At 44.3% G+C, this 22,167-nt stretch overlaps 1 protein-coding gene across 1 annotated transcript in view; it reads left to right on the forward strand.

The window, feature by feature from the left end:
* Positions 1–9,569, forward strand: part of sh3tc2 (SH3 domain and tetratricopeptide repeats 2) — a 58,658-nt gene extending 49,089 nt beyond the window's left edge. Inside the window, exons 22-25 of the mRNA XM_071395347.1 lie at positions 785–935; positions 1,114–1,310; positions 2,062–2,289; positions 9,294–9,569. Coding sequence (XP_071251448.1) covers positions 785–935; positions 1,114–1,310; positions 2,062–2,289; positions 9,294–9,569 — 852 coding nt within the window. The remainder of the gene's footprint in view (positions 1–784; positions 936–1,113; positions 1,311–2,061; positions 2,290–9,293) is intronic.
* Positions 9,570–22,167: the final 12,598 nt, after the last annotated feature.

A 22,167-nucleotide genomic window follows, 5' to 3' on the forward strand; every position in this document is an offset into this window, starting at 1 on the left:
GAAATAAAAATATAATTCATGCCTTACCTTTGACGAGCTTCTGTTGTTGGCACTCCAATATGTCCCATAAACATCACAAATGGTCCTTTTGTTCAATTAATTCCGTCGATATATATCCAAAATGTCAATTTATTTGGCGCTTTTGATCCAGAAAAACACTGGTTCCAAATTGTAAAACGTGACTACAAAATATCTCTAACGTTACCTGCAAACTTTGCCAAAACATTTCAAACTACTTTTGTAATACAACTTTAGATATTTTTTAACGTAAATATTCAATAAAATTGAAGACGGGATGATCTGTGTTCAATACAGGATTAAAACAAACTTTTAACTAGCTTTCTGGTCACGCGCCTCTAACAAACAGTACACTTCAAGTGACCCTCGTTCAAGATGGCCGTACTTCTTCATGACTGTTGACATCCAGTGGAAGCGGTAGGAACTGCAAGAAGGTCCCTTAGAAATCTGGATTCCCAATGAAAGCCCATTGAAAAGAAAGTGACCTAAAAAGAAAAAAAATCGGAATGGTTTGTCCTCGGGGTTTCGCCTGTTAAATAAGTTATGTTATACTCACAGAAAGTGTTTTCTATCCAAATCTACTAATAATATCCATATCTTATCTTCTGGGGATGAGTAGCTGGCAGTTTCATTTGGGCATGCTTTTCATCCAAAATTCCGAATGCTGCCCCCTACCCTAGAGAAGTTTTTAACAGGCGTGTCTTTATACTCTGGCCTCAGCCTGTTAAAAGCAACACATTATAATGGTTCTCTGCTCTTGTTTTAGGACGGCAGTCTCCCTTTTGCTCGGAGTATCCGTGACGTCGACTCAGAGTTCAGACTGCTGAGTAAACTGACTGAACTACTGATGACCCAGGAAGAACATGAAGAGGCTCTACAGTACGCCATTCTGGCTGTACAGATCAGCACCAAAACAGGTACTGTAGGAGGGAGGGACAGAATTTCCACTTTTATGACCTGGACCGGGATTTGAAGCAGAAACCCTTCGGCTTCCTGCTACTGGTCTGCTTCCTCTAACCAGGACTGCCAATCTTGGTTTGAATCTATTCATTCCATTGGTGTAGATAACCATCCTGCTATGTTATTGTCCTCCAGGTGTGTGTGTGAAGGAGCGCGCAGCGTACCACCGTCTGGCTACAGTGTACTACAATCTGAAGCAGTATGAGATGACAGAGAACTACTACCTCAAGTCTCTGTCTCTCAGCCCTGCTGTACTGCAGCACCCCCTGGAGGCTAGATACTACACCAAGCTCTACTGCAGGCTGGGGGACCTGACGCTGCACAAACTAAAGGTAAAGGCTCCGGCTCTGGAGGGCAGAAGTACTGCTGATTTTCTTTACTATCGGGTAGTTCATTAACCTGTATAGGCTTTCCAGTTTAATAGCACTTCAGTATGTGAGCGAGAGAGAGACAGGGACTCCTGAGTGGTGCAGCGGTCTAAGGCACTGCATCTCAGTGCTAGAGTTGTCAGTACAGACCCAGGTTCAATTCCAGGCCGTATCACAACCGGTCGTGATTGGGAGTCTCATAGGGCGGCGCACAATTGGCCCAGCGTCGTTAGGGTTTGGCTGGGGTTGGCCGTCAATGTAAATAAGAATCTGTTCTTAACAGACATGCCTAGTTAGAAATAGTAACAAACCCTTTTACACTATTAATGAATACATTAACTAAAAGGCCAATTATTCCCAACACCTCTGTCCTCCTCCTCTCCCCCCCATCTCTCCATCTCCCCCTTGCCCTCCTCTCCTCCATCTCTCTCCCTCTCCTCCATCTCCCCCCTCCCTCCCTCCTCTCCTCCATCTCTCCCCCCCGCTGCCCTCCTCTCCTCCATCTCCCACCGCCCTCCTCTCCTCCATCTCCCCCCTCCCTCCCTCCCTCCTCTCCTCCATTTCTCCCCCCTGCCCTTCTCTCCTCCATCTCGCCCTGCCCTCCTCTCCTCCATCTCCCCCCTGCCCTCCTCTGCTCCATCCCCCTACCCTTTTTATCTTCCCCCTGCTTCCCTTCTCTCCTCTCCTCCCACCCCCCTACCTTCCTCTCCAACAGGATGCCTATGACTCGATGGGCTACTTTCAGCTTGCGCAGGCTGCAGCCCTGGAGGACCGTGCCAACCCACAGGCACTGTATGTGGTCTACATGAAGCTGGCAGAGATCCATGCCAACCACATGCCAGACCCACTGCTCTGCCAGGCTTACAGGGACAGGGCACAGAGCCTGAGGAGGGAACTCTCTGGGCTGGGAGAGACGGATGGGAGGGGAGCAGTGACGGAGGGGAGGGGACGAGAGAGGGAGGGGAGGGGAGGAGAGATGGAGGGGAGGGGAGGATATACAGAGGGGAGGAGAGACGGAGGAGAGGGGAGGAGAGACGGAGGGGAGGGGAGGAGAGACGGAGGAGAGGGGAGGAGAGACGGAGGGGAGGGGAGGAGAGATGGAGGAGAGGGGAGGAGAGACGGAGGAGAGGGGAGGAGAGACGGAGGAGAGGGGAGGAGAGACATGTGATACAGACCTGGAGACGAGAAACACAGACATGAAGGAGATCTAGCCAGAGACTAGATGTAGTGAGTCTGCAGATACTATCCACAAAGAGGCTATTGCCATGGACAGTGCATAGAGCCTGAGGTTGGAGCCTGCTGGGCTATGGGACATGGACGGTTTGGGAGACATGGAGAGGGGAGAGACAGAGGGGGAACATACAGGACTGGGAGACATGGAGAGAGGAGAGAGAGAGACAGGACACCCCAACACTATAGAGAATAGAAACACAGAGAGACAGCATAGAGTCACAGAAAAGAGAGCAATAGAGACTGAGACTGGATGTGGTGACTCTATCAACGCAGTTGCTAACTCCAAAGATGCTAACTGTAAGGATAGCAGACAGATCAATGCAGATAGCCATGAAACATATTCTAATGTGTTTTAAGGAGACCGAGACACCAGTCACTCAAATCCAGACAAGATCCTCCCAGAGGCTACTCCCACAGACCAAGACACTGACAGTACAGACACAAGCCCTTGTCAAGCAGACGTTGAACACACACACAATGACTGTACAACAACAAGCAGTGTATTTGTAGACACTACAATAACAGAGGAAACTGACAGTACAGACAGAATACCTTGTGACCCTAACACCACAGAGACTATGCCAACAGACACATCAAACATAGCGACTCAACGACCACAGACACAGATACAGACACACCCTACAAAGACAGCCCTACAGACAGCAGTCACACAGACACAGATCCTCTCCAAGACAGACACAGAGGTAACCCATGGAGACAGCCCTACAGACACAGGTACAGACACTGATGTCGATTGTTCAGACAGTAACGCTATAAAGACAGACAGACATCGTTCCGTCGCAGACTAACCAGGATGATGATAGAGCTGTTCACACCCTCACAGATACTCTCCATGAAGATAGCATCACTCCTACAGTTATTTAGACAGACAAAGATGTCGGCCATCTTTACTATGTCTAGCAAGGACAGTGTTTTTTCTCATTAATATTGTCTGTGTGTAATTATGAAGAGTAAGTTTTCGATAGTTTACATACTCTGTATATTACAGAGGTTTATAAAGCTTTGTAAATATGTCGTTTTTATAACTGAATTAAAGTTATGTATGACTAGATCGTTGTGTTTGTTTTGGTGTTATTCAGTTGTAAGGATTTGTCAACCAACCCTAACATACAGTTTAAACTTAGGTTAGAGTTTCTAAATAACAAACAGATCATTTAGTCAATATTTCAACATTTTATACATTTTTATTTCACCTTTATTTAACCAGGTAGACCAGTTCTCAATTACATCTGTGACCTGCCCAAGATAAAGCAAAGCAGTGTGACAAACACAGAGTTACACATAGGATAAATAAACGTACAGTCAATAACACAATATAAAAATGTATGTACAGTGTGTGCAAATGTAGTGAGATTAGGGAGGTAAGGCAATAAATAGGCCATAGTGGCAAAATAATTACAATTTAGCATTAACACTGGAGTGATAGATGTACAGATGATGATGTGCAAGTAGAGATACTGGGGTGCAAAATAGCAAAAAATTAAATAACAATATGGGGATGAGGTAGTTGGGTGTGCTATTTACAGATGGGCTGTGTACAGGTACAGTGATCGGTAAGCTGCTCTGACAGCTGATGCTTAAAGTTAGATAGGGAGAAATAAGACTCCAGCTTCAGTGATTTTTGCAATTCGTTCCAGTCATTGGCAGCAGAGAACTGGAAGGAAAGGCAGCCAAAGGAAGTGTTGGCTTTGGGGATGACCAGTGAGATATACCTGCTGGAGCGCATGCTACGGGTGGGTGTTGCTATGGTGACCAGTGAGCTGAGATAAGGTGGGGCTTTACCTAGCATAGACTTATAGATGACCTGGAGCCAGTGGGTTTGGTGACGAATATGTAGCGAGGGCCAGCACACGAGAGCATACAGGTAGCAGTGGTAAGTAGTATATGGGGCTTTGCTGACAAAACGGATGGCACTGTGATAGACTGCATCCAATTTGCTGAGTAGAGTGTTGGAGGCTATTTTGTAAATTACATCGCCGAAGTCAAGGATCGGTAGGATAGTCAGTTTTACGAGGGTATTTTTGGCAGCATGAGTGAAGGAGGCTTTGTTGTGAAATAGGAAGCCGATTCTAGATTTAATTTAGGATTGGAGATGCTTAATGTGAGTCTGGAAGGAGAGTTTACAGTCTAACCAGACACCTAGGTATTTGTAGTTATCCACATATTCTAAGTCAGAACCGTCCAGAGTAGTGATGCTAGTTGGGCGGGCGGATGCGGGCAGTGATCGGTTGAAGAGCATGCATTTAGTTTTACTAGCACTTAAGAGCAGTTGGAGGCCACGGAAGGAGTGTTGTATGGCATTGAAGCTCGTTTGGAGAAGGTCCAGATGTATACAGAACAAATAGTTAGTATACCACTGGCCTACATAATACACTTCAACATATCAGGCCATAACATCACAGAAACATTAAGTGATTTAAGACATTAGGAAAATACCCCCCGTTTTTTCAATGGAACATTCCAATTACTGGGCAGGCACATCTGCTTGATAGTGTTGCTCTGATAATTCCACAAACAATCCACAGTGGTGGAAGCAGTCAGTGATCATTTGTAACTTTAAACCCTAAAAACCAATGGGTGAATTGTAACCAACAGGCAGACTTAAGGCCAGCTGTAGGTTAGTACTCTATGTCTTAGAGTAGTACTGACTGGAGATGACATGCACCAGTGTGTTAAAACATACCTGCTAGCTACCAAAATGGAAAAGACCAGCAGATCAGTTGATCTCCTGTTGTTACCGTGTCAAACGAGTTCGATAACAGGCAGCTGGGTCTTCTCTTCTCAAGGCACCAATGAAATATCGACCTATCAGGACCATTGAAAATAACAAGGCTGGTAATTAAACCAAATTATTTATTGTAAGAATATAGACCCAATGAATTGTAAGAAACGGGAGTACAGTATAGTACAGTACAATATAGTTCAGTAGAGTAGAGAACAGTATAGTTCAGTTCACTACAGTAGTATAGTTCAGTACAATATAGTTCAGTAGAGTAGAGAACAGTATAGTTCAGTTCACTACAGTAGTATAGTTCAGTACAGGTGCCTTTCCTCCACCTGCCCCTTGTATTTTAATACATATCAGAGACTCTAACCATCTGCCTCCTGTGTCTGCATCTGGGTCTCGCACTGTGTCGTTATATACTTAAGTAGTACTTTAAAGTATTTTTACTGAAATACTTCACACCACTGTTTACAGGATGGAATCCCAGAATAAATGTATAAAGTGCTACTAATGTAAGTAGTTGTGCAAAACATGTTATAAATAAAAGGGTAAGTAACATATCTTTTATACATGTCTGCATGTTTTTTGACTTTGAGAAAAAGATAGCTCCTTTGAATCAGCTTTTGCAGATTTTAACACTTTTCTGTGAAGAACTAATGGGCCTTTCAAGACAACTGGGAATTTTGACAAAACAAGGTCAAATCAGGAAGTCAGTGACTTTCAGGTCAGATAGTCGGAGCTCTAGAAAGATGCCAGCGTTTCCGAGTTAGATAACCATTCAAAATGATTTTGCCAAGTCGGAGCGTGTTTCTTTCCGAGTTCCCAGTTGTTTTGAAAGTGGCATCAGGTGGGATACACTTGTACTTCCTCGCAAATGGGAGGCTATCGAGGAAAGGAGCACCGTCTTCCGTTTTCCTAGAAACAAACTGATACTCTCCTTGACCACTAATTGGTTTCCGGTTCACAGAGGAGAGAAGATGGAGGAGAGAAGCCGGAGGAGAGAGAGCGGAGGACGGACTTTTGTTCGTATGAGCAAAGGCCATAGTGGCCAATAGTGGTTGGCATTGAGATCAGCTGTGCGTGTGATCTTTGCGCATATTGATGGTTTACAGAGAGATCACCTCGTGATATGGTTCTCAATATTGTTTACAATTGTTGGAATGGTAACATTTCTAATCCCGTGTGATTTTGAATATACAAATGGGACATGCCAGGCAGTAGGGATGTGCTTGAAACGCTACAACATGAACAAACATTAGCAAACATTTGCAGTCTGAGTTTGGCTTCAAATGAGTGGAGAGGAAAGGAGTTTGTGCTCTCCAGTGCGTATCGTCACATGAATTGTTCTTCATTTATTTCTTCATGACTTTGAGAAATAATTAAGCGTTAAAAGCCCGTAGTAGAGTCTACACAGTCAGTATCAAATGTACACATTGTGTTGTATTTTAACCAGTAGAGATCATTGTTGTGCTGCTTGAACTCACTAAGCCAGTGTGTAATCTATTGTTTGGCCACCCGATGGCAGTATGCTAATGTGTACTGTACATCAAGTCCTGGTTCCATCCCCTCTCTTTTGGCAACAGGTTCTGGGGAAAAAGAGAGAGGGGGCGGGCAGGGGGAAAGATAGGGAAGATAAATATGGATCATAAATGGAACGGAAGAGGAGGGAGGGAGAGCAGAGATGGAGAAGTTTATTATTCTCTGAACAGGTCTGGCAGTGACCCAGACTGAGTTGGAAACAGTCCTCTTGGTCACATTCTGGTTTCAGGTTGACCACATGATCACATGGTCATAACCAAGTCCATCTGTTCTACTTCTGCTGGATGGTATTTCCATATCAACACTCACATCCATCCAGAGGCAGGTGTGTTCTATTGCAGAGATATCACATAGAAAAGAAAGTGAGAGAGTTTTGCTGGCTGAGACCTAAAGGTACTGTCTGAGCTTTGGTAGTGAAGACTGTGCATGTTTGTAATGAAGAAATATATACTATTGAGTCAGTATCAGTACTTTATATCATTGTCGATTGCTGAGAAACTATGTGAGCATATTTGGAGAGAATATTACTTCACTTTCACTTCTCTCTCTCTCTCTCTCTCTCTCTCTCTCTCTCTCTCTCTCTCTCTCTCTCTCTCTCTCTCTCTCTCTCTCTCTCTCTCTCTCTCTCTCTCTCTCTCTCTCTCTCTCTCTCTCTCTCTCTCTCTCTCTCTCTCTCTCTCTCTCTCTCTCTCTCTCTCTCTCTCTCTCTCTCTCTCTCTCTCTCTCTCTCTCTCTCTCTCTCTCTCTCTCTCTCTCTCTCTCTCTCTCTCTCTCTCTCTCTGTCTGTCTGTCTGTCTGTCTGTCTGTCTGTCTGTCTGTCTGTCTGTCTGTCTGTCTGTCTGTCTGTCTGTCTGTCTGTCTGTCTGTCTGTCTGTCTGTCTGTCTGTCTGTCTGTCTGTCTGTCTGTCTGTCTCTCTCTCTCTCTGTCTGTCTGTCTCTCTCACTCTCTATCTCTCTCTCTCTATCTCTCTCTCAAATTCAAATTCAAATTCAAGCTGCTTTATTGGCATGAAAAACATTGTGTCAATATTGCCAAAGCAACAATGTATACAATATACATTGTAATACAATTAAAACAATGACAAATAATAATATAGAATGGAAGTAAATAATAATACAAAATTAAATATAAAAATAGTAACAATAAAATCGGTAACTAGTCAACTAGTCGAATGTAATGTATGGTGTACATGCACCACTACCACCACCACCATCATTAAACTGCTATCATTACCATTACCACCCATACCATTACTATTTGGAATGATAAACAACAATAATAATAGTAATAACAATAACAGTAATAACAATAACAGTCATAATAAGTAAGTTACTGCTTACTATGCAGATGTTATTATTCAGTGTCCCTCAGGCTATGGCAGGCAAATACATATTTGGCTGCAAGAGGAGCCATTGCTCCTTCGCCAATGAGTATTTTTAGTTTTTCCTCTGGGTTTAATAAGTTAAAATTTGGAATAAATGTAGTCATTTCTGTGAATAATGAATCTCTTGGTGAGGAATATTTATCACAGTAAAGGAGAAAGTGCATCTCTGTTTCTACCTCCCCTGTCGTGCAGTGACCACATACACGCTCCTCTTTGGGTAGCCATGTCTTTTTATGTCTGCCGGTTTCTATTGCCAATCGGTGGTCACTCAGCCTGTACTTGGTAAGGATCTGTCTCTGCTTCGAATCTCTGACAGAGTAGAGATATTCAGCCAATTCATATTCTCTGTTTAGGGTCAGATAGCAATTTAGTCGGCTTTGGGATTTTGTTTCGTTTTTCCAATGTTGTAAATATGAGTCCTTTGATTGGTTCATGATTTTGTTTATTGGAATTCTTTCTTTTGAAGCAGTGCTGGTGTCAGCTTGGTTGGTTATGTCCAACACCAGCTGACTGAGAGGGCTCGTTTCTGGGCTCAGCTCTTGGGTCTGTTTTGGTCTCTCTCGCTCTCTCTGTCGCTCTCTCTCTCTTTCTATCTGTCTCTCTCTCTCTCTCTCTCTCTATTTATGTCTTTCTCTCTCTCTCTGTCTGTCTCTCTCGCTCTCTCTGTCTCTCTCTCTCTCTCTCTCTGTCTGTCTGTCTGTCTGTCTCTCTCTGTTTCTCTCTCTCTGTCTCTGCTTTTGTCTCTCTCTCTCTCTCCTTTCTTTCTCTCTCTATCTCTCTCTCTCTCTCTCTTCCTCTGTCTATGTTTCTGTCTCTCTCTCACACACACATTTGCGTGTTGTTGTGTTAATCTGCATTCAACAGACTTGACTGGAGACTATACGACACGCCAAACATTGTTTGCATACATGACTGTCATGCAGAGCTGACTGCCTCCCAAATGGAACCCAATTCCCTATAAAGTGTGCTAACCTGGGCAAAACGAGTGCACTATATAGGGAATAGGGTGCCATTTGGGATGCAGCCTCTCCTCCCCGGGGGCAGCCTCTCTTCCCCGGAGGCAGCCTCTCTTCCCCGGAGGCAGACTCTCTTCCCCGGAGGCAGACTCTCTTCCCCGGAGGCAGCCTCTCTTCCCCGGAGGCAGCCTCTCTTCCCCGGAGGCAGACTCTCTTCCCCGGAGGCAGACTCTCTTCCCCGGAGGCAGACTCTCTTCCCCGGAGGCAGCCTCTCTTCCCCGGAGGCAGCCTCTCTTCCCCGGAGGCAGACTCTCTTCCCTGGAGGCAGACTCTCTTCCCCGGAGGCAGACTCTCTTCCCCGTAGGCCTACAAGTTTGATACAGCTCCAAATTAAGTTTGGAATTGTTTTCCCTTTTGTAGTGTTCTCAGGGGAGACGTTTGTTCATTAAACATTGTTCTGACTGACTTCATGTCTTTTACTACATTGTCATCCCCATATCAACTAGATTGTTTATTTTGTGGAAACATCCCCAATCATGTGCGTGCGTGTGCTTTACATGAGGTGATACCAGGACAAAGAAACCCAGATACACTAAAGGAACAGGAGTTATGATACTGTATGTGACCTCTCTCTTTTCTATCGTAGAACTTTTGGACTGCTGCCTTGTGTCATCAATGTTTAGTAAACAGTTCCTTTGAGCCTGCAGTACTCCCTGTTTTAGGAGACGTGAGGAGACGCGTGGCGCATGAGGAGTGGGCTTTTTTTGTTTCAGTGAAAATAACAGATTTCACACACACTCTATGTTGTTGATATCTGCCAACTCCGAACAACAGCATCTAAACAGTATGTCGGTGATGTGTGCTGGACATGAGTGGGCTGTTTCATCTCTCTCACTCTCTCTCTCTCTCTCTCTCTCTCTCTCTCTCTCTCTCTCTCTGTCTGTCCTTCTCTCACCCTCCCTATTTCCTTCTCCCCCCTCTCTCTTTCCTTCTCTCTCTCTCTCTCTCTCTCTGTCTGTCCTTCTCTCCCCCTCTCGTTTTCCTTCCTTCTCTCTCTCTCTCTCTCTCTCTCTCTCTCTCTCTCTCTCTCTCTCTCTCTCTCTCTCTCTCTCTCTCTTCCTTCTCTCCCCCTCTCTCTTTCCTTCTCTCTCTCTCTCTTTCTTTCTCTCTCTCTCTGTCTGTCCTTCTCTCACCCTCTCTCTTTCCTTCTCCCCCCCCCCTCTCTCTCTGTCCTCTCTCCCCTCTCTCTCTGCCCACCCCTCTCTCTCTCGCTCCTTTTTTCTCTACCCTCTCTCTCACTCTCTTTCGTTGTGCTGATACTGTGTAAGCAGTGGGTTGTGTGAGTGACAGCAGAGTGGCTGAGTTGTGGAAACTGTAGTGGTTAGTGGTATAATAGTGATAGACTGGTGCCCCCGTACTCTTTCTCTACATACAATGCAAACACACTGTCACGAACCGGCTCGAAGTCCGTAACAAGAAGGGAGACCATGTGGAGATAAGGAATAACAGAAATATATTTATTAACTGAAGTAACGTAAATACAAGTAACAATGGTGTGTGTAGTTGGTAATCAGCAGTGTAAGTGGGTGGTTGCGTGATTAAATGTGATAATGAGGAGTGTTGAAAAGTGCCAAAGCAAACAAACAAAACGGCCACAAAAAATGCCACAACCAAAATGTAACAGTGTGTCTGCATGGAGAGTCTCCTCAATGAATGGGGAAGAGGTGTATTTATCCCGGGACACATCCGAGCCCAGGTGTGTCCCATGTCGCTGACGACCGTCCCAGCTCTGCCCGCCGACATCCTAATAAGGAAAACAAGAGCAAAGAGAAAGAATACGGCAGACAGAGTGGGAGGGTTGTCACGCATGCACGCACGGACACACACACACACACACACACACACACACACACACACACACACACACACACACACACACACACACACACACACACACACACACACACACACACACACACACACACACACACACACACACACACACACACACACACACACACACACACACACACACACACACACACAGAGAGTATAGGCCTACCTCCCACTACTTAGCTGGAAGTTTTTTTTACAGAGGTCTACAACGTCCTGTACTAAATGACACGCTCCGATACTTTGTCAACTAGAAAGTATATTATGTAAACCTCCCGCTTTGGGCTGGATGGGTCAATGTGTAGTTCATATATGCATAATCTATGAGCAAAATTACTGTCTTACCTCAATTAGACATGAAATCCCTAGTTTGAAAGCAACTGCTTTATGGAAGCTGTGCAGTGCCATTTCCCCTACATTGTTGTCAAAAAAAGAAGAAAGAAACGCCCCTTTTTCAGGTCCCTGTCTTTCAAAGATAATGTGTGTACTGTGTGATGCCTAAGACAGTGCTACAGAGAGACAGGACGGACAGCTGATCGTCCTCGCAGTGGCAGACCACGTGTAACAACACCTGCACAGGATCGGTACATCCGAACATCACAATTTCAATTTCAATTCTTTAAGTCTATTATGGGGCCTTTATTTTCCTATTCTCTGCCAGGAGATTCTTAGTGATTGTTACATATTTTCTGGAGTGTGTCCAGTGGCCATTGTTAACCAGATGAACAGCAGATCAATACAGTGGACTCTGGCCCTGCTGGGAAACGGGAACACTGATTTGCATTACCCAAGCTTTTACTACTGGCCTGAGGTGTTTAAAATACAACACAAATAGGTAACTCCCAAAATAAAGGAAACTCCAACATAAAGTGTCTTAATAGGGTGTTGGGCCACCACGAGCCAGAACAGCTTCAATGCACCATGGCATAGATTCTACATGTTTCTGGAACTCTATTGGAGTCATTCTCCCACTAGAAACACTGTCTCAGACGCCACTCCAGAATCTCCCATAAGTGTTCAAGTGGGTTGAGATCTGGATGGCACACACACACGCACGCACGCACGCACGCACGCACGCACGCACGCACACACACACACACACACACACACACACACACACACACACACACACACACACACACACACACACACACACACACACACACACTTAGGTGTTTCCTTAAGTTTGGCAGTGATCTGTATGTTCCATTTCGCAAGGTAAACTCTAAACTGCCCCCTAGCAGAGGCTGATGCTAAGCAGAAAGCACTAACAATGTTTCATGCTGAATATTTATTTAATGAAATATCCCTTCTCTCCAAGGGTTTGGTGCTGCAGTAGACACACACACACTCTCCTCCCCCTCTCTCGCTCTCTCTTTTTCTCTCTTAGCTCCTTGTGTGTAATCCCCCTAACACTCTTCTGTCCCTGTGTCCTATCTATGGCACCATATTAGGTTGTTGTTTACTGAAGCATGACAATTATTCTTTGCCTCTCATTTAGATTGCTTTACCTTGTCAGACAATGCTGCGGAGAGTTTGTCCGAACAGCGAAGGGATAAACAGAGATGAAATATTACTAGCAGAACTGTCGCTCCATCTGTTGGAATATAACTAGCAGGACTGTTGCTCCATCTGTTGGAATATAACTAGCAGGACTGTTGCTCCATCTGTTAGAATATAACTAGCAGGACTGTTGCTCCATCTGTTAAAATATAACTAGCAGGACTGTTGCTCCATCTGTTAAAATATAACTAGCAGGACTGTTGCTCCATCTGTTGAAATATAACTAGCAGGACTGTTGCTCCATCTGTTGAAATATAACTAGCAGGACTGTTGCTCCATCTGTTGAAATATAACTAGCAGGACTGTTGCTCCATCTGTTGAAATATAACTAGCAGAACTGTTGCTCCATCTGTTGGAATATAACTAGCAGGACTGTTGCTCCATCTGTTGAAATATAACTAGCAGGACTGTTGCTCCATCTGTTGGAATATAACTAGCAGGACTGTTGCTCCATCTGTTGAAATATTACTAGCAGGACTGTTGCTCCATCTGTTGAAATATAACTAGCAGGACTGTTGCTCCATCTGTTGGAATATAACTAGCAAGACTGTCGCTCCATCTGTTGAAATATAACTAGCAGGACTGTTGCTCCATCTGTTGGAATATAACTAGCAGGACTGTTGCTCCATCTGTTAAAATATAACTAGCAGGACTGTTGCTCCATCTGTTGAAATATAACTAGCAGGACTGTTGCTCCATCTGTTAAAATATAACTAGCAGGACTGTTTCTCCATCTGTTGGAATATAACTAGCAGGACTGTTGCTCCATCTGTTGAAATATAACTAGCAGGACTGTTGCTCCATCTGTTAAAATATAACTAGCAGGACTGTTGCTCCATCTGTTAAAATATAACTAGCAGGACTGTTGCTCCATCTGTTGAAATATAACTAGCAGGACTGTTGCTCCATCTGTTAAAATATAACTAGCAGGACTGTTGCTCCATCTGTTGAAATATAACTAGCAGGACTGTTGCTCCATCTGTTAAAATATAACTAGCAGGACTGTTTCTCCATCTGTTGGAATATAACTAGCAGGACTGTTGCTCCATCTGTTGAAATATAACTAGCAGGACTGTTGCTCCATCTGTTAAAATATAACTAGCAGTACTGTTGCTCCATCTGTTGAAATATAACTAGCAGGACTGTTGCTCCATCTGTTGAAATATAACTAGCAGGACTGTTGCTCCATCTGTTAAAATATAACTAGCAGGACTGTTGCTCCATCTGTTGAAATATAACTAGCAAGACTGTCGCTCCATCTGTTGAAATATAACTAGCAGGACTGTTGCTCCATCTGTTGAAATATAACTAGCAGGACTGTTGCTCCATCTGTTAAAATATAACTAGCAGGACTGTTGCTCCATCTGTTGAAATATAACTAGCAGGACTGTTGCTCCATCTGTTAAAATATAACTAGCAGGACTGTTGCTCCATCTGTTAAAATATAACTAGCAGGACTGTTGCTCCATCTATTAAAATATAACTAGCAGGACTGTTGCTCCATCTGTTGAAATATAACTAGCAGGACTGTTGCTCCATCTGTTAAAATATAACTAGCAGGACTGTTGCTCCATCTGTTGGAATATAACTAGCAGGACTGTTGCTCCATCTGTTAAAATATAACTAGCAGGACTGTTGCTCCATCTGTTAAAATATAACTAGCAGGACTGTTGCTCCATCTGTTGAAATATAACTAGCAGGACTGTTCCTCCATCTGTTAAAATATAACTAGCAGGACTGTTGCTCCATCTGTTAAAATATAACTAGCAGGACTGTTGCTCCATCTGTTGGAATATTACTAGCAGGACTGTTGCTCCATCTGTTGGAATATAACTAGCAGGACTGTTGCTCCATCTGTTGAAATATAACTAGCAGGACTGTTGCTCCATCTGTTGAAATATAACTAGCAGGACTGTTGCTCCATCTGTTGAAATATAACTAGCAAGACTGTCGCTCCATCTGTTGAAATATAACTAGCAAGACTGTCGCTCCATCTGTTGAAATATAACTAGCAGGACTGTTGCTCCATCTGTTGAAATATAACTAGCAGGACTGTTGCTCCATCTGTTAAAATATAACTAGCAGGACTGTTGCTCCATCTGTTAAAATATAACTACCAGGACTGTTGCTCCATCTGTTAAAATATAACTAGCAGGACTGTTGCTCCATCTGTTGAAATATAACTAGCAGGACTGTTGCTCCATCTGTTGGAATATAACTAGCAGGACTGTTGCTCCATCTGTTAAAATATAACTAGCAGGACTGTTGCTCCATCTGTTAAAATATAACTAGCAGGACTGTTGCTCCATCTGTTGAAATATAACTAGCAGGACTGTTGCTCCATCTGTTGAAATATAACTAGCAGGACTGTCGCTCCATCTGTTGAAATATAACTAGCAGGACTGTCGCTCCATCTGTTGAAATATAACTAGCAGGACTGTTGCTCCATCTGTTGGAATATAACTAGCAAGACTGTCGCTCCATCTGTTGAAATATAACTAGCAGGACTGTTGCTCCATCTGTTAAAATATAACTAGCAGGACTGTTGCTCCATCTGTTAAAATATAACTAGCAGGACTGTTGCTCCATCTGTTGAAATATAACTAGCAGGACTGTTGCTCCATCTGTTGAAATATAACTAGCAGGACTGTCGCTCCATCTGTTGAAATATAACTAGCAGGACTGTCGCTCCATCTGTTGAAATATAACTAGCAGGACTGTTGCTCCATCTGTTGAAATATAACTAGCAGGACTGTTGCTCCATCTGTTGAAATATAACTAGCAGGACTGTTGCTCCATCTGTTGAAATATAACTAGCAGAACTGTTGCTCCATCTGTTGAAATATAACTAGCAGGACTGTTGCTCCATCTGTTGGAGGCTTGAAACACTCAAAACAAATCATTGTCCAGACTGACTCTTTAATGTAGCTGTATTATGTGATTCTTGTTTGTTGTTTTGCTTTTTCAAGTGGTTTGAGATTATTTCTGATACGAAAAGCACTACAGAAGTTGAAAAAATGATTAAAACAACTACTTTGGGATCGGTGTCCCTTCCACGGGATGGTTGAGCTAACGTAGGCTAAAGGGATTAGCATGAGGTTGTAAGTATCAAGAACATTTTCCAGGACATAGACATATCTGATATCAGTCTAAAACGTTGCACATACACTGCTGCCATCTAGTGGCCAAAATCTAAACTACAGCTGGGCTGGAATAATACATTATGGCATTTCTCTTGCATTTCAAAGATGATGGTACAAAAAAATACAAAAGAACGGTTGTTTTTTTCTTTGTATTATCTTTTACCAGATCTATTGTGTTGTATTCTCCTACATTCCTTGAACATTTCCACAAACTTCAAATTGTTTCCTTTCAAATGGTACCAGGAATATGCATATCCTTGCTTCAGGGCCTGAGCTACAGGCGGTTAGATTTGGGCAAAAAAAGGGGCGGATCCTTAAGAGGTTTTAAGTAAATAAAAGTAATTCAGTGTTTACTTCCCAGACAGTTATTCATGAAATCAGATGCGTTAGTACTTTGAGTGAACTCTGAGAGATCCCACACACATAACAGAGAACCTCCAGAGAACCTCCATTAGAAGAGATAAGATACACAAAGACAAAGAGGAGATTAAGAGTGAGAGGGACCGGCAGGATCATTGACAATGTGTGGAGCTGAGCTTTTTGACTTTGAATACTTCAAAAAATCTATCCTTCCTCCCTCTCTTCTCTGGTAGGATATCACTAGTTTCCCAAACACCAGGCCAAGCCTATTCCTGGTCTAAAGAGCACTTTCATCAGGGATTCTCCATTAAGTATGACATAGTATTCCTGGTCTAAATTTTGTATTTATTTGTTACTTTATTTCACCTTTATTTAACCAGGTAGGCCAGTTGAGAACAAGTTCTCATTTACAACTGCGACCTGGCCAAGATAAAGCAAAGCAGTGCAACAAAAACAACAACACAGAGTTACACATAAACAAACATACAGTCAATAACACAAAACATAAATAACACTTTCAACAGGGATTCTCCATTAAGTATGACATAGTATTCCTGGTCTAAAGAGCATTTTCAACTGGGATTCTCCATTAAGCATGCTTTTTAGTCCTGCATCATTCCCATGTCCAGGAAACCGTCCCCAAGGGCCTATGCTGAGTTTGTCCATCCTACCGTATTCGTTTTTACTCTCAAGCCATTTCCATGAATCAGAGAGGAGGGACAATTGCTTCTGTTGAGATGTGATGACAGGAGTGTAAAATTAATGTAACTCCTTCATTATTTAACCTGCTGATGAGGACTGCTGACTGCTCATCACTCTCTCTCTCTGTGTGTGTGTGTGTGTCATCACTGATGCTCCTGGCAAGTCAGCAAAGCCTCCATTACCTCCCCAGGTCTTCACAACAGGACTTCTAGGACTTCTTTATTTAGTTTATGGCTGGCTTTCTGTTGCACAGAATTTTGGATAAAAGCCATAGGTGTACTTAAGTAACATTTCCAACAGTCCTTTACATCCATTGAGAACCCTTTAAAAAATATATATATTTGAAATATTTCACTGAAGAAAATCAACAGTCTAAAAGCTTTTGAGGTCTTTTCAATGCTCAATGCTCAAGAGGAGAAATAACGAACATGACTCACTGCTGCTTATGGGACGTTTTCAACATACATCTTGACATGTTTTGACTACAGTACAGTATACCTCATATACTTGAGCTTAAAGCTGTCCAGTGTTTGTGAAGATGTGTCATTGTAATAATCAGCTCTGAGCTCACACACACTAGCAGGCAGAGCTACTGTATACAGAGCAGGAACACTGAGGGTGGGTCACATTAGCAGGCAGAGCTACTGTATACAGAGCAGGAACACTGAGGGTGGGTCACATTAGCAGGCAGAGCTACTGTATACAGAGCAGGAACACTGAGGGTGGGTCACATTCACAGCTGGCACACACAGACACACACACACAAGGGGGTGTCATGCACCCCAAAAATCTGAGGGGGCACAAAGTAAGCAAGGATGGCTGGTCTCGAAGGGTGCTGGGCCCCCCGTCGGAAAAATTGGACAATTTAGAATTTTGTCAAACACCTGAAAAAGCTTTTTCCTAGAGCCATAATCAAAATATGTTTATTGTTTTGCATATCTAAGCATACTCTTGAGTTGTCTGTATCCTCCTGACTGGTGGTTATTTCTTTACAACAGGAGTGCTAGGACTTATTTCTTTATTTTATGGATTGCTTTCTGTTTCACAGAATTTTAGATGAAAGCCATGTCTTCTCTGCATCTCTGCTAAAATCTGGATAACCGAGTGAAAGGAATGTGAGTCTTATTCAGGTATTTAGTAATTGCTTAAATTTCATTTTTTTATTTTATTTTCCCCCTTTTTCTCCCCAATTTCGTGGTGTCCAATTGGTAGTTACAGTCTTGTCTCATCGCTGCAACTCCCGTATGGACTCGGTAGAGGCGAAGGTCGAGAGCCGTGTGTCCTCCGAAACACAACCCAACCTAGCCGCACTGCTTCTTGAAACAGTGCATACTTAACCCGGAAGCCAACCACACCAATGTGTCGGAGGAAACACTGTGCACCTGGCGACCGTGTCAGCGTGCACTGCGCCCGGCCTGCCACAGGAGTCACTAGTGCACGACGGGACAAGGACATCCCAGTCGACCAAACCCTCCCCTAACCCGGACGACGCTGGGACAATTGTGCACTGCCCCATGGGTCTCCCGAACGGCTGCAACAGAGCCTGGACTCAAACCCAGAATCTCTAGTGGCACAGCTAGCACTGCGATGCAGTGCCTTAGACCACTGTGCCACTCGTGAGGCAGTGCTTGCTTTTCTAAAGTCTACCAATCTTGCAAGCAGGAATGCCAGCTAAGATAGTTAGACAAGCTAGCTACTTTAACTTGATTGATAGCCTGAAATGACTTCTTGGTAGCTAGGTAGCTACATGTATGAGGGTGGAAGATTGGGAACATAATTTACATAAATATTCATACCCCAGAGTCAGGACTTTGTAGAAGCACCTTTGGAAGTGATTACAGCTCTGAGTCTCTAAGAGCTTTCCAGACCACGATCGTGCAACATTTGCCCATTACTATTACAAAAGTCTTCAAGCTCTGTCAAATTGGTTGGTGATCATTAATAGACAACTATTTTCACTTCTTGCCATAGATTTTCAAGTAGATTTAAGTCAAAACTGTAATTTGGCCATTCACTGTCTATTTGGTAAGCAACTCCAGTGTTTTAGGTTATCGTCCTGCTGAAAGGTGAATTAATCTCCTAGTGTCTGGTAGAAAGCAGACTGAACCAGGTTTTTCTCTAGGATTGTGCCTGTGCTTAGCACCATTCCGTTTATATTTAAATCCTGAAAAACTCCCCAGTCCTTAATGATTACCAGCATACCCATAGCATGCTGCAGCCACCACTATGCTTGAACATATGGAGTGGTACTCAGTAATGTGGGGAGGCAGGTAGCCTAGTTGTTAGAGCGTTGGCCCAATAACTGAAAGATTGCTGGATCGAATCCCCGAGCTGACAAGGTAAAAATATTTCACTCAATTTTTTAAAATGTTCTTAACTGTTGAAAATGTTTGTTTTGCTCCTTGAAATGAATTACAATTCTGTCCATTTACCTATAGCCAGCCAGAGAGATATACCGGTATGTGTTGGCTGCTGAGAATTAAACCAGAAATACAGTCAAAGTGCATAATGTGGCATGACTATACTGCACACACATACGACCTACTTTAGATATTAGCTTCCACCGACTAGCCTGTGACATGACTAATGGGTGAAGTTATAAGAAATGAAACTTGCAGTGTGTGGAACTCCCAGACGTAGCATCGTGGGACAGGGACACAGTGGGTTGCCCTGGAGGACAGTACAGTATTAAAGTATCTGTTTGACGAGATAGTTTGTAACATACTCTATGTGTTTTGGCTCCAGAGTCAAAATGCGGTCTGTTGTTTTAACCTTGGGTTTTGGTGGAGGTCCTGGCCTGGCGAGGTCACAGCATGGGAGGGTAGTTAAGCACACACAAGTAAGCACACACACAAACTCACAGAAAATTGTGCACACACACCCACAAACACACTGGTCAGGACTCTGGAAGGGCAGTGAGTGAGGACAGTTGACAGAGTGGTGCCTGGTTGTCTGTCGTCTCAGTGAGTGAATGTGGTGCCTCCATGGGTCTCTGTAGTCTCAGTGAGTGGGGACAGTAGACAGAGTGGTGTCTGGGTGTAAGTCATCTCAGTTAGTGCGGAGAGTACATAGAGTGGTATCTGGGTGTCTGTCATCTCAGTGAGGGGGGACAGTAGATAGAGTGGTTTATGGGTGTCTGTCATCTCATTTAGAGTGGTGTCTGGGTGTCTGTCATCTCAGTTAGTGCGGAGAGTAGATAGAGTGGTGTCTGGGTGTCTGTCATCTCAGTTAGAGTGGTGTCTGGGTGTCTGTCATCTCAGTGAGGGGGAACAGTAGATAGAGTGGTGTATGGGTGTCTGTCATCTCAGTTAGTGCGGAGAGTAGATATAGTGGTGTCTGGGTGTCTGTCATCTCAGTGAGTGGGGACAGTAGATAGAGTGGTGTGTGGGTGTCTGTCGACTCAGTGAGTGGGGACAGTAGATAGAGTGGTGTCTGGGTGTCTGTCGACTCAGTGAGTGGGGACAGTAGATAGAGTGGTGTGTGGGTGTCTGTCATCTCAGTGAGTGGGGACAGTAGACAGAGTGGTGTCTGGGTGTCTGTCGACTCAGTGAGTGGGGACAGTAAATATAGTGGTGTATGGGTGTCTGTCATCTCAGTTAGAGTGGTGTCTGGGTGTCTGTCATCTCAGTTAGTGCGGAGAGTAGATATAGTGGTGTGTGGGTGTCTGTCATCTCAGTGAGTGGGGACAGTAGATAGAGTGGTGTGTGGGTGTCTGTCGACTCAGTGAGTGGGGACAGTAGATAGAGTGGTGTCTGGGTGTCTGTCGACTCAGTGAGTGGGGACAGTAGATAGAGTGGTGTCTGGGTGTCTGTTATCTCAGTTAGAGGGGTGTCTGGGTGTCTGTCATCTCAGTTAGAGTGGTGTCTGTGTGTCTGTTATCTCAGTTAGTGCGGAGAGTAGATAGAGTGGTGTCTGGGTGTCTGTCATCTCAGTGAGTGGGGACAGTAGACAGAGTGGTGTCTGGGTGTCTGTCGACTCAGTGAGTGGGGACAGTAGATATAGTGGTGTATGGGTGTCTGTCATCTCAGTTAGAGTGGTGTCTGGGTGTCTGTCATCTCAGTTAGTGCGGAGAGTAGATATAGTGGTGTGTGGGTGTCTGTCATCTCAGTGAGTGGGGACAGTAGATAGAGTGGTGTGTGGGTGTCTGTCGACTCAGTGAGTGGGGACAGTAGATAGAGTGGTGTCTGGGTGTCTGTTATCTCAGTTAGAGGGGTGTCTGGGTGTCTGTCATCTCAGTTAGAGTGGTGTCTGGGTGTCTGTCATCTCAGTTAGTGCGGAGAGTAGATAGAGTGGTGTCTGGGTGTCTGTCGACTCAGTGAGTGGGGACAGTAGATAGAGTGGTGTGTGGGTGTCTGTCATCTCAGTGAGTGGGGACAGTAGACAGAGTGGTGTCTGGGTGTCTGTCGACTCAGTGAGTGGGGACAGTAGATAGAGTGGTGTGTGGGTGTCTGTCATCTCAGTGAGTGGGGACAGTAGACAGAGTGGTGTCTGGGTGTCTGTCGACTCAGTGAGTGGGGACAGTAGATATAGTGGTGTATGGGTGTCTGTCATCTCAGTTAGAGTGGTGTCTGGGTGTCTGTCATCTCAGTTAGAGTGGTGTCTGGGTGTCTGTCATCTCAGTTAGTGCGGAGAGTAGATATAGTGGTGTGTGGGTGTCTGTCATCTCAGTGAGTGGGGACAGTAGATAGAGTGGTGTGTGGGTGTCTGTCGACTCAGTGAGTGGGGACAGTAGATAGAGTGGTGTCTGGGTGTCTGTCGACTCAGTGAGTGGGGACAGTAGATAGAGTGGTGTCTGGGTGTCTGTTATCTCAGTTAGAGGGGTGTCTGGGTGTCTGTCATCTCAGTTAGAGTGGTGTCTGAGTGTCTGTTATCTCAGTTAAAGGGGTGTCTGGGTGTCTGTCATCTCAGTTAGAGTGGTGTCTGGGTGTCTGTTATCTCAGTTAGTGCGGAGAGTAGATAGAGTGGTGTCTGGGTGTCTGTCGACTCAGTGAGTGGGGACAGTAGATAGAGTGGTGTGTGGGTGTCTGTCATCTCAGTGAGTGGGGACAGTAGACAGAGTGGTGTCTGGGTGTCTGTCGACTCAGTGAGTGGGGACAGTAGGTATAGTGGTGTGTGGGTGTCTGTCATCTCAGTTAGAGTGGTGTCTGGGTGTCTGTCATCTCAGGTAGTGCGGAGAGTAGATATAGTGGTGTGTGGGTGTCTGTCATCTCAGTGAGTGGGGACAGTAGATAGAGTGGTGTGTGGGCGTCTGTCGACTCAGTGAGTGGGGACAGTAGATAGAGTGGTGTCTGGGTGTCTGTT

Source organism: Salvelinus alpinus, chromosome 4 (genome assembly GCF_045679555.1).
Source record: "Salvelinus alpinus chromosome 4, SLU_Salpinus.1, whole genome shotgun sequence".
Lineage (NCBI taxonomy): Eukaryota > Metazoa > Chordata > Actinopteri > Salmoniformes > Salmonidae > Salvelinus > Salvelinus alpinus.